This window comes from Sabethes cyaneus, chromosome 1 (assembly GCF_943734655.1).
Source record: "Sabethes cyaneus chromosome 1, idSabCyanKW18_F2, whole genome shotgun sequence".
NCBI lineage: Eukaryota > Metazoa > Arthropoda > Insecta > Diptera > Culicidae > Sabethes > Sabethes cyaneus.
The window spans coordinates 163,852,141-163,864,348 of record NC_071353.1 but is presented as its reverse complement, the minus strand read 5'-3'; the positions used below and the strand labels follow the sequence as shown (position 1 = coordinate 163,864,348).

Genomic DNA, 12,208 nt, shown 5'->3' with positions numbered 1-12,208 from the left:
CGTTCGTGTCGATGCCCTCCGAGCCTCCGCTCGGTACCAGCCCGAGCGGATCCTCGAACCGCTGCTGCTGCTGTTGACTGCTGCTGCTGCCTGCGCCAATACCACTTCCACCGCCGATACCAGCGCCACCACCAGCGCAGCTGGTACTTCCGTACGCTCCGAAACCTGGACCTTCCATCACCAGCGGATGACAGATGTCATAAACCGGCCCCCGGCCGGTTCCAACGGCAGTCGAACCGGCACTATTCCGGCGGCCACCACCGGGACTGGAGTTGGAGCTGATGCTCGGAGCAAACGAGCGTCATCTGCTGTCGGATAGGTCGCCCATCGGGTCACTGTCGTCGCCGATCGATTGAGCCGCTGCGGACGGAGAAATGCTGGGCGTTCGTCCGCCATGCCCTCGAAATTGGGACATTTCCGAACCGCGCCGGCTTGCCGGCCGAGGCATGGCTTCTGCCGAGCAGAAGAACCGACATATCAGACGTTTGAATGCGAACCGGAAGTCTTTGGAGAACAGAGCGTAGATCATCGGATTGATGGCCGAGTTGCAGTACCCGATCCAGAACACGATCGAAAACAGCAGCTCGTTGATGCAGTCGTCGCAGAACGGTCTTATCAGGTACATGGTGAAGAAGGGCAACCAGCAGAGGATGAACAGTCCAACGATGATGGCCAGCGTCTTGGCCGCTTTGGTTTCCATCCGGAAGCGTTTGACCTGGGCTTTGATGTTTCGCTTGCCCATCCGTTTGCTGGACCGTGGCGAAAGGAGATTTCGCTCGCGACCCTCGACCGTCAGGTACTGCCCGCTTTGCTCCTTCGAGGATCGTCGGAAGATTTGCGACGCCGTGTGCTCTTTGCCTCCGTTCGAGGAGTAGTGAACTGCGTACAGCAGCTTGCTGCCCTCGCCGGAGGCGCTTTGGTTTAGGTTCTCCGTCGACGGGTAGGAAACTGAGATCTTGATTTTTTCGTGGTTTTTACAGCGCGTCATGTAGCGGGACAGCCGCTCCGGAGAGGCACTGCCCAGGCTGGTCGTCGTGCTGTGCGTACTGCCGTTGCTGTGCGGCGAGTCATGCAGGTGCGGATTGTTGAGGTGCGGCTGATGGTGATGCTGCTGCTGAGCATGACTCGAAGAACCTCCGTGGGTGCTCGTCGTCGAACCACGTCCGCGATGAATCCGCAGCGTCAGCCGATTGTCGTCGAACCGATTGCCGATTCCTGTCGGGGGGAGGAACAGAAAATTAATACAGAATTAGTACGCGTACGTTTGATGGTGGGAGACAGCCTGCGCGGAAGCGCGAGGTGGAACTTCGTCAGCGAAAATTTAACTTCCAATTCTGCCCGGGTGATAATCTAATTCAATGGGAAAGTCAATCTGCTTGCTTGCTGCGTGTCTGCGCCAGAAACAGCGCCGAGCGCTATGCAAATGCGAAAAGAAAATATTGCGTGTCTGTCGCTGTCGAGACTGCCTTTGGCAAGCCACCCGGGCCACCGTCGCCGCCGCCGCCGCCACCGCCTCTGCCACGACCGTGGCAGAGAAGACGCATTTTTACGCTGAATTATGTATGACAACGTCAGTGCGGATAAGCAATAAGAATAACAATAAACGAGAGGTTAGGGTTGGATTCCAGCACGAACTTCAAATTAATTCGATTAAACATGTTTTTTTTTCGGTTTGTCCCAACATACGAATTAGCCTCATTATACGGAACATTACAACAGCAACCGGTCCGATTGTTAAACACTCTAATTTGCGTGACCCCCCGCCAAGTGGAACTGGAAGTGAACCCTAACCTTATCGAATTGTCGCCGCCCGGCGTCGGTTTTTGGTCCTGAATAAACAAACGCTCGACACGACTCCAACGCAGCAGCAGCAGCAGACAAGACAAGGCAAAATGATGATCTGTTCAAATTTCAACTACGAAGAACTCGAAGGACACCGCCTGGCGGCTAGCAAACCGACACCAACAATCGATAGGCCTTATCTACTGTATAATATATAACCTATACAATAGGCAGCCAGCGCACCGTACCGGTTCGCTTCCCGCAAAACCGCACTGTTTATACGCGCTACCGGGATTTTGTTTTATCTTTCCCGCGATTTGATTTTAGCTCCTGAAGCCCCGTGGATTCCAAAATCAAAGCAACCAGGCTCAGGCAGCCAGGCAGTCAGTCAGACGGAGTCTGACAGACGCACAAATTGACAGTCAATCTGACATCAATCGCAGCAGTCGAGTAGTGTTTGTGTCGGTTTTGGGGTTTGTTGAGCTGAAATGAAATACATATCACACAACCAGCTTCTGTTTTGCGGGCGGCGGCGGCGGCGCTGCCGCGCGGAGCGCGCATATAAGTGGCAAGTTAGAGCCCGGGAGAGATACAGCCAGAAACAGTGAAACCCATCTATTATTCATGTTTACCGCAGTTGTTGGAACATGTGTACTCGGTTGGAGTGTATACACGAGGCGAGGATAAACAGCTTTTTCGCGTTTGCTTCCTCCGGAAGAGGAAAGAGGCTCGGTAAGGGTACGGCGAAAGCGAGAGGTGTTCTGATGAAGGTTAATCCCCTATCCGCCTACGTTCGTGGCTGACCACCGCCGCACCGCCACCACCGACCGCAACCAAACTCATTTATATGCAATCGATGACTGCAAATCGCATACTATCGTTGGGTACCACTACGTAGCGCCATTTTTTTCCGGTCGGTAAAGAGGAAACCGCCAGCCGGGAACCGCAACGGACGGAGGGGGCAAGAATTCGAATTCGATTGCATATTCAAATGTGTTTTGTGGGGAAATAAATTGGGAACTGCTGCCGTGCTGTTCTGTGCTGTGTGTGAGAGTGTGGATGGCATTTTCGGGCCAACTCGAGAGTGAATTAAAAATTGATTTCAAAACGTTCGACATTCGACAATGACAGCTAGATTATCGCGGTTGATCTCGTGGTAGATCCTGTCCCTAATTCGCTTTCAATGTGTCATTTGAAATTCAATCCAAGCAATCGAGAAGGGACGGGATGTGTGTTGCCTGCACGAATCAGCCGCGATGTGTGTATTTTGTTGGTTTTCATCTAGAACCGATGTGTGAACGTGTTCCTAGGCAGCAATACCGTTCTGCTTGAAAGCTCATTTAGTTTTTTTTCGACAATGCTTTTACTCGACGCTTGACGATGACGCTTTTCTTTTAATTTCACTCATCCGATACTATGTTTGCTTCACCGAAAATCAAGTTTTAGCAAGAAAACTTAACACAAATGAACATTAGAATTGACTGAGTCAGCAACTAAGTTCCCGTAATTTGTGATTATGTGATTCTACTAATTGAAAAGGGTTTCTTAATTATGTAATGATCAAACGTTGGACTAGGTCTGCGTTATTTATTATGAGCTATTGAAACTGAACAAAACCATCGCTAGGGAACGGTATAGAATTTATTCTGGTGCAATTTAGCCCAGCCCAGCACGACAAACGGTCATAGTACGAGCAGAGGTAGGGAAAAGTGATTATACAGCATGACTATGCTCGGCCCCACGGTGCCAAATCCGCTAAAACCTACTTGGAAACACTCAAATGGGAAGGCATACCATGACACGTTGTCAGGCTGACCAGAAGTTTTGTTAGATCATCAAAACTGGTTTGATTCATAGATAACCTCAAAAAACGAACACTTTTACCGTATTCGGTACGGTATTCGAATTCGCCGCAAACAGACTATGGATTGGAAACTCGAGAAGCACGGGACTGCCGCTCACTCTCTCTACCTCCAAGCAAGAACTAGAGTGCTTCAGCAGGTATGCTGGAACAGCATAACCTTACGAATACGTTCAGGGATAGACATGCCATCTATCACGAGCTGGGTACTGCTTTCATAGTGATAGACGAGATGCAACACAGGGTCTTCTTTTCCCGCTAGTATTTCCAAACCCATTCCCTTGGCTATGGTTTCGCTAGATAGTAGATAGGGACGTAGCGAATCTAGTTAATTCATTCATTCGCAACACTAATTAGATGACGAGGCATTTGGCTACCAAGAAAGTCTTAGTTACTCCCGCCGTTTACCCGCGCTTGCAAGAATTTTTTCACGTTGACATTCAGAGCACTGGGTAGAAGCCGCATTGTGTCAACACCTGCGGCCAACACCACACCACATCAACACCACAAGCCCAAGATTATACGGATCTAATTTACGAACCTCCCCTGCCTACATCGATCTATCGACTATAGCTTCTAAACCTTAGAGACCTGCTACGGATTCGGTACAAGCTGTTGAGAGTTCCCGAGAGCTTCGATTTTCAAGGTCCAAGCCGAGAATATCGACACAGCAATTTAATACCATGCTCTACCAGCCTGTCCAATCATAGCTCTATGAAGAACTTTCATAGCTATTTACTAGACTATTAAACAGAAAAGAAAACTCTTCCGATATCTCTTGTTGGCTTCTCGGAAGAAAGCATTCATGTTGCCACGACGAGCTGGACGAAGACCCTCTTGAGAATCGCTGGAATACCGTCGAAACGGCCATTAGGCGTGGTACACCAATTACGTAACGCAAACATTCTGGTTTTTGCACATCTTCCCTCCCCTATGTAATATTAAGTAACGCTTGGCATAACGTGCCCATTAAGTTACGTAACGTTAACCAAACCTCCCCCCGTACCTCCACCAGGGCTTGAAAAGGAATCACAAGTTAAATGTGACTGCGTGAATGCGTACGCTTTCCGCATTCAACTTGCGCTTGTTGAACGATCATTTGAATGTTTTTTGAATCCAGTCAATCTGCCGCTTGCGCTGCTGCCGTCTTATAATTCATGCGGCCTCTTAAGAGAAGCCAACAGTCGTTCTACCGTTTTGCGTTCATATCGAAGAATCTAAACTGCAAATTGGCTGGAAGCATAAGATAACGTATTTTTTCGTTTCTCTCGTGGTTGCTTTTCGTTAGCGTGGTGACTGCCAGTCATTTGACTGTTTTGCAGTCATTCGCTGCTCCAAACGGTAAAGGCAACTTGATCAAAACGAAAATGTTAAAAACCCGAATTAATCCACCTAGCGGTGTGATCTAGCCTTTCTACTGCCACTATATTAACTCGGTTGAGGGCAACCGCCCTCTTTAATTCCCCGAACACCGAGTACTCTCCGCCAGATTTCGCTCCACCTGGTCTAACTATCTTGCTCGCTGCGCTCCTGGTCGTCTTGTTTCTACCGGATTTGAGGCGAACACCATCTTTGCAGGGTAGTTGTCCGGCATGCTTGCAACATGCCCTGCCCATCGTATCCGTCCAGCTCTAGCCACCTTCTGGATACTGGGAACTCGTAAGGGCTGTGCGAGTTCATGGTTCATCCTCCGCCTCCATACTCCGTTCTCCTGTACGCCGCAGTTGCTTGTGAAGCCCATAGTAAGCACGACATCCGCTGCTAATACGCCTCCGAATCTTACGGCTGGTATCATTGTCCATCGTTACCAGTGAGCCAAGGTATTCTAATTCATCAACTACCTCAAACTCATCGCCGTCGATCAATACACTACTGCCTAAGCGGCGTCGTTCGGCCTCGGTTCCGCTGACCAGCATGTACTTTGTTTTAGACGGATTTACCTTTAACCCAATCTTTCCGAGGAGTTAGGTGCTTCAAACCTAGAAGACGGTTGGGGCAGAATACGCTCGGCCATCGGAGAAGCCGCTGCCGCGGCACTAGGTATTGAGCCTCGGAGTACACAAAATGATTGGTTTGATGGGGAATGCCAACAAGCGGTGGAGGAGAAAAAAATACTTGGAAAAATTATCTAAGTATTGCCACTAGAGAGAACCTGGCCAAGTACCGACGAGCTAGGAACCAGTTGACCACGATCCTGAGGAGAAAAAAGCGCCAAAAGGAGGACAGCGATCGTGAAGAATTAGAGTAACTATTCCGAGCTAATGACACGCCCAAGTTTTATGAGAAGGTGAACCAAACTCGGAAGGGCTACACCCCGAAACCTGACATGTGTAGGGACGAGGGAGGGAATCTAATTAGAAACGAGCGTGAGGTGGTCGACAGATGGAAGCAGTTTTTCGATGAACACTTCAATGGCGAAGTCGCAGAAGGAAGCGGAACGGAAATTAACCTAGGAGCGCCCATGGAAGATAGTAATGTCCTAGCACCTGATCTCCAAGAAGTCAAACGAGAAATCAGGCTGCTGAAGACCAATAAAGCCGCTGGGAAGGACCGCCTACCGGCAGAGCTTTAACAACATGGCGGAGAAACGCTAGCAATGGCTCTACACTGGGTTATTTCGAGGATTTGGGAGGAGGAAAAGCTTCCGGAGGAATGGATGGAAGGAGTGGTTTGTCCCATCTACAAAAAGGGTGATCGGCTAGACTGCTGCAACTATCGTGGTATTACGCTGGTAAACGCCGCCTACAAGGTACTCTCCCAGATCCTATTACGCCGCCTGTCACCGATAGCAGAAGGTTTCGTAGGGAATTATCAAGCGGGTTTCATGGGGGCTCGCGCGACTACGGACCAAATTTTTACTATCCGACAGATCTTGCAGAAATGTTGGGAGTACAACGTGCCCACCCATCACATCTTTATTGATTTCAAAGCAGCATACGATGCAGTCGATCGAGACAAGCTATGGCAGATAATGCACGAATACAGTTTTCCGGACAAACTAATGCGACTGATCAGAGCTACATTGGACCGAGTGATGTGTTTCGTACCTGCTCTCCTGCTGAATCAAACGATTCGGCCTCATTCAAATTGTATGCAAATGACAGTCTTGCCAGCGCGATGGCCGATATCAGTCAACTCGAAAATGTGGTGCTAGAAATATTACAAATTCAACGCCACCGTTAAATTGCTAGCCACCCTTCGTGTTTGTTTGCATATATGAAAAAGAGATGAACTTGGTTGCGTCGTTTTAAAAAATGGTAACGACCGTATGAGCTACGTTCGGTGTTTTGCCCATGCCCGATTGCAATTTTGAATTTTATTATCTTTAAGATTTTCCCCCCTAGAATAACACAATGTAAATAAATAATGTGAGAAGGTAAACTTATGCGAATCTTAATTACATCTAACACTTTTCTGATTATAGGAACAGTTATGCTGCTTATGTTGAAATATAACAAACCTTGCAGCAAATCGCTGGGTTTTTCAAAACAAAGTCTTGCCAGGATATTTTGTTGCCTTTTAGAGCAATCTATTGAAAAATTGTTCCGAAGCGATTAGTTTTAGTCCTGGTGCTTCTAGTTAAAAAGCGCCCGTCTGACAGGTAAATCTGCTGCGAACATCGTCGAGTCCCAACAAACATTTTTGTTGAATAACAGCTTAGCAAGCGCTTGTTTACTGGATATTAGCTGTATAATGGTTGAATAAACTGCTCTTCAAATAAAATGTTTGTTGGGGTGGAACGTATACGGTATCTTGGAGGTTCGAAAATGCCGGCGACATAAACGAGACAGGTGGCCGCATCGCAAGCCTGTGACGGATCGTATCTGAAAACTTTTTAATATTTCGGGTTCCGATATCGGTGAATGTCGAAGTATCGATATGTTGGCTGCGATATACTCATTACTCAGTATCGGATCGATCCGATATATTGCGATACCAAATATCGATACTTTAGCTTTCGATTCCTAACCCTACATCCAGTCCCATCATTGGAATCTGAAAAAACTTCGCCACATTTGTCACATAGTATGTCTTCTTCCATCGGTGATGTCTTCAAACCTTTGGATTTTCTTAGCCTGGGTTTGCGAGCTTTCTTAATATTTTGGATCTCTTTTGATGCTCTAGCTTTTTTCAAATCTGCCATGTATTCATCAGAAGTTATTTCAGTTGATTTCTCAGCCATACGCTTTTTCTTCGAGATACGTGGACCTTTCAGTTTAGGTAGTGGTTTGACACAGGAAGGCGACACTTTAACCCTTTATAAGGCCGTGGCAATTATATTGCCACCAACGAAAAATATTTGTTTTGCGTCTATAATGACATCAATATAATTATTTACATTTACATTTATTCATTTACATCATCGGACAACAGGGTCTACATAATAATACTAAAACATTACATACGATCAGTCAAAATTAATAAAATTATAGATACGATTTCTAAAACAGTTACACGTAATACAAAAATCAAACAAATGATACACATTATTGAATATAGCACACATTGCACGAATTGGTTCATTTTGACCATAAGCCGTCCGATGAAAAGTCAGGCATATAAAGTTACTGGATCGTAGAGGTCTCGCAGCTGCATTTATATCCACTTGTGCCAAAATGTTGGGTGCGTCTATTTCACCATAAAGCAATTTAGCGATAAATATAGCACGCGTGCAATTTCTTCTATTAGCCAAGGTATCCATGCTTAACAATCTACAACGACTTTCGTATGGGGGGAGCTCAAACGGGTTAGTCCATGGAAGGAATCGCAATGCTAATCTGATGAACCTTCTTTGTACAGCCTCAATCCTTGTAGACCACGGTGTAGTATAAGGACTCCAAACTACTGCAGCTGTTTCGAGGGTAGACCGAACTAACGAGTAGTAAAGTGATCTCAGACAATAGGGTCACGGAAATCCTTCCCAATTCTCATGAAGAATCCCAAGTTTTTGTTTGCTTTCGCGACAATGAAGCTATAGTGGCTCTGGAAAGTTAATTCGGAATCCAACAACACCCCAAGGTCCTTCACCACTGTTTCACGCTGAATTGGCAGGCTATTAATAGTGTAGCAGTAGGCTAAAGGCGATTTTTTCCTCGTAAACGTAATTACCATACACTTTGCCACGCTAATAGTTAGATGGTTGCACGTGCACCATCCGAAAAACAAATCGACTAACTGTTGAAGCCGCGCGCAGTCCTCCTTCGACCGTACGACGGAAAAGATTTTCAAGTCGTCAGCATACAGAGTTCGACAACCAACTGGAAGCGCCAGGCAGACGTCATTGAAGAAAAGCGAGAATAACAGCGGTCCCAAATTACTGCCTTGCGGTACTCCCGACTTAATCTGGAACTCCTGAGACTTAAAGTCTCCAAGCTTTACTGATAGCAAGCGGTTGGAGAGGAACGATGTTAGCCAGCGTACGAATGAGTCAAACGCTCCCAGGCGTCTTAACTTTGCTAAAAGCAGACGATGGTTGACACGATCAAAAGCGGCTTTAATATCAGTGTAAACAGTATCCACTTGAGCTCCTTTTTCAATATTCCGGATGCAGAATGAAGTGAATTCGACGAAATTTGTGTTAATTGAACGGCCAGGATAGAACCCGTGCTGATCAGCCGAGAAGTAACAAGTAACATTACGCTGTAACACATCAGATATCAGTATTTCAAATACTTTAGAACCAGCGCAAAGTGAGGTGATTCCTCGGTAATTTGAAACATCATTTTTCAGAAGCAAAATAAAAAATTTTTGTTGGTGGCAATATAGTTGCCACTGCCTTATAAAGGGTTAAACGACCCATCAAGTGAACTGCAATTATCGAACTGAGATTCCAATAAATTCTTGTTGACTTGCTTTGACGTGGAAGGCTAAGGGTCAGACGGAATAATCTCCGGTTCAGAGATAATTATTGGTTCGGGTGTACTCTTGGGCCCTAAGTCGACATCCTGATCGGTGACATGTGACGGTGCATATTCCTCGTTACCAAAAATTTTTGGATCAAATGAAACAATTCCAATCTTATAAAATCCGCTTCTGGCAGTTTCTGTTGGAGACGCTTTGGTGAAAGCCTGACACAACAGTTCGACAATTTCGTATTGTCCAACAGTGTGTCCAGGGTTGTTCCACATGAACTGCTCAACCGCATCAGCATAAAAAGTTTTGAACGGAGCCATAAATGCAACATCCAAAGGTTGCAGTTTATGGCTGCAGTGTGGTGACAGCACCACAACAGTCATGTGGTTTGCCCGAGCCTTTTTAGCAAAGTCATGGGTTTATACCGTCTTTAGACACTAGCCTTCTTTATCGACAGACTTCGCAGCCGGCTGTTAGAGTACAGGAAAATTTTAGAGAACAGCCTTTTTAGAGAACATCAAATTCTTCGTGTGCGGAGAATGCACATCTATTATTAATTGCACAGGAGAGTCTTCCGATGGACGAGTATACTTCAAAAAATGGTCAAACCAAATATTGAAAAGCTCGACTGTCATGTAACCGCTGGGATTACATGAAAACTCTGTTCCTACGGGGCTCCTTTCTTCAGCGCTTCATGCATGCGTACCCTCGGAAAAATCAGGAATGGAGGAAGATGATGTCCGGCTGCTGACATTCACAGAACCGCTGTGATCGTTTCACCTCTTTCCGCAGATGTTATTGATCCAACCTGGTTGTTTCCCTTCAGGGCCGCGATTCTATTCTCTTAGGTGGTACCTTAAAAAAATTTGAACGTGGGTCACTAAAAATTTTGATTGCCGGGGAAGCAATATTTACCGTACAGACAGCTGTTTTATCGGCATTGTATATTCTTGTCGGTTCAAACCGTGTATGATGCATGATGGCTTTCAAGAGATCGAAATATTTTGTAACAGATGGTTTGTTGAAGCCACGTGCTCTGGCAGCTGACGTGCCTTCGGGCTTCCGGAACGAAATCTTCGGATTGCGCAGTAAAAATCCATTTAACCAGTCCTGACCCGCCATTCGCGAGGCCCTATTAAAAGGATGAGGTAAGTTGTTCCGCTCAGTCAACTCAAATGCCAGTTCTTTGATGTCACGCATAGTCCATAGAACCCCAGAACTCCAGCTGCAGCAAATACTGAACAAGTTCCTCTTCCTGAACAGCATTAAAAACCGGGACTTTGGATCCAAACCTCATGGTTGGCGTATCGTTACGTCCTTTTATCTACCGTCGAAGGGTTGTCCTAGGAATTCCGAATGTGGTGGATGCTGTCCTGATGGACATACCATTATTTATGGCTAATTTGGCTTGATTCATCTGAACCACCGTCCACTGCATTCGCGATGTTGTTCTAATATACTTTCGAGGCATTGCGCAAACAAAAGCAAACATCACACAGGAAAACCTTTAAGCGTTATTAGCACTGCAACGTATGGCCCTTTTACCCCGTGAAAAATGGCCCGTCTTACCCCTAGCTTACAATTTTCACCATTTTGCATTTTTCACCCAAGCCGTACTATTTTACATACCTTTTTCGACACACACAAAACAGGAATCGTTTCACAAACGTCAGCGATGCGGCCAAACGGCGAAATACTGCGTTATTTTGCAAAAATCTCTTAAATTTGTTGCTGCTAAAATTAGATCACGCAAAGTCACGACGAGCGAAAAATTTGTTTTGATTCTAATTTTGACGTTTTGTGTAGCCGAGCGGCATAGGGTGTTTCGAAAGTAGTCAAATACGTTAACAAAGAAGGTACGGTAGCATATTTGCAAAAATTTTAAGGATTTCTATTCGAATCGATGTGGTCCGTCTTACCCCACCGGGCCTTCTTACCCCGTGTTACCCTACGTTGTAAATCACTACGATCTATCAACGCTTTCTGCACCCTATTCTGCATCTTGCGATGGGTTTCGATTACGATTAATCACTTCTTGGTTATCGTAATGTTCGCTATCGCCTTCTAAACCACTCCAAACCATGCAAAATTCGTCCAAAAGTCGGAATTTGAAAGACCAAAAATGAACGTCAAACGATAGTTCTGTGTAAATCGATAGGAAAAATGGATGGCTTAATGATTTGGTTTCTGATTCATGACCAGGCCAAGAATTTCGATAAAATTACCTTTTTCCATGAATTCTCAATTGTCATACTCGTTCTGACTAATGTTTTGAGTTAAATGTGAGAACGTTTTTACTCAATTTTCTATCTCCAGTAAAAAGTCACGAAAAAACTAACTTCTAAAGTCCCATCAAAGTAACCCGCTGTGCTTCTGCAGTCGCGCTGTTAATAAAGCACGTGCCAGCAGTGGTCAACGTTGCCGCAGCAACCGAACTACTGGGGCTAGCTAGCATGCTCTGTGTTAAACTTTGACACGAGCAACAAGGAAAGGAAGCAAAAAAGTAAAAAAATAGCACAACCAAACTGTGAATAATCCTAGCTGATTTGGAACCGCACTTACCGCCCCATCCCAGCAGGATTCTGCTGTACTGTACTGTACTGGTAGGTAGGTACTGCAATATATCAAGCGAGTTTCCACAACACTAACAACACCACCGCACAAAACACTTTTGATTCAATTTTCGAACAATGCTTCCCGTTTTGCTCGACA

At 45.8% G+C, this 12,208-nt stretch overlaps 1 protein-coding gene across 1 annotated transcript in view; it reads right to left on the bottom strand.

Moving 5' to 3' along the window:
• Positions 1-301: 301 nt before the first annotated feature.
• Positions 302-12,208, bottom strand: part of LOC128746036 (octopamine receptor Oamb) — a 95,684-nt gene continuing 83,777 nt past the window's right edge. The window contains exon 4 of the mRNA XM_053843089.1: positions 302-1,215. Coding sequence (XP_053699064.1) covers positions 302-1,215 — 914 coding nt within the window. The remainder of the gene's footprint in view (positions 1,216-12,208) is intronic.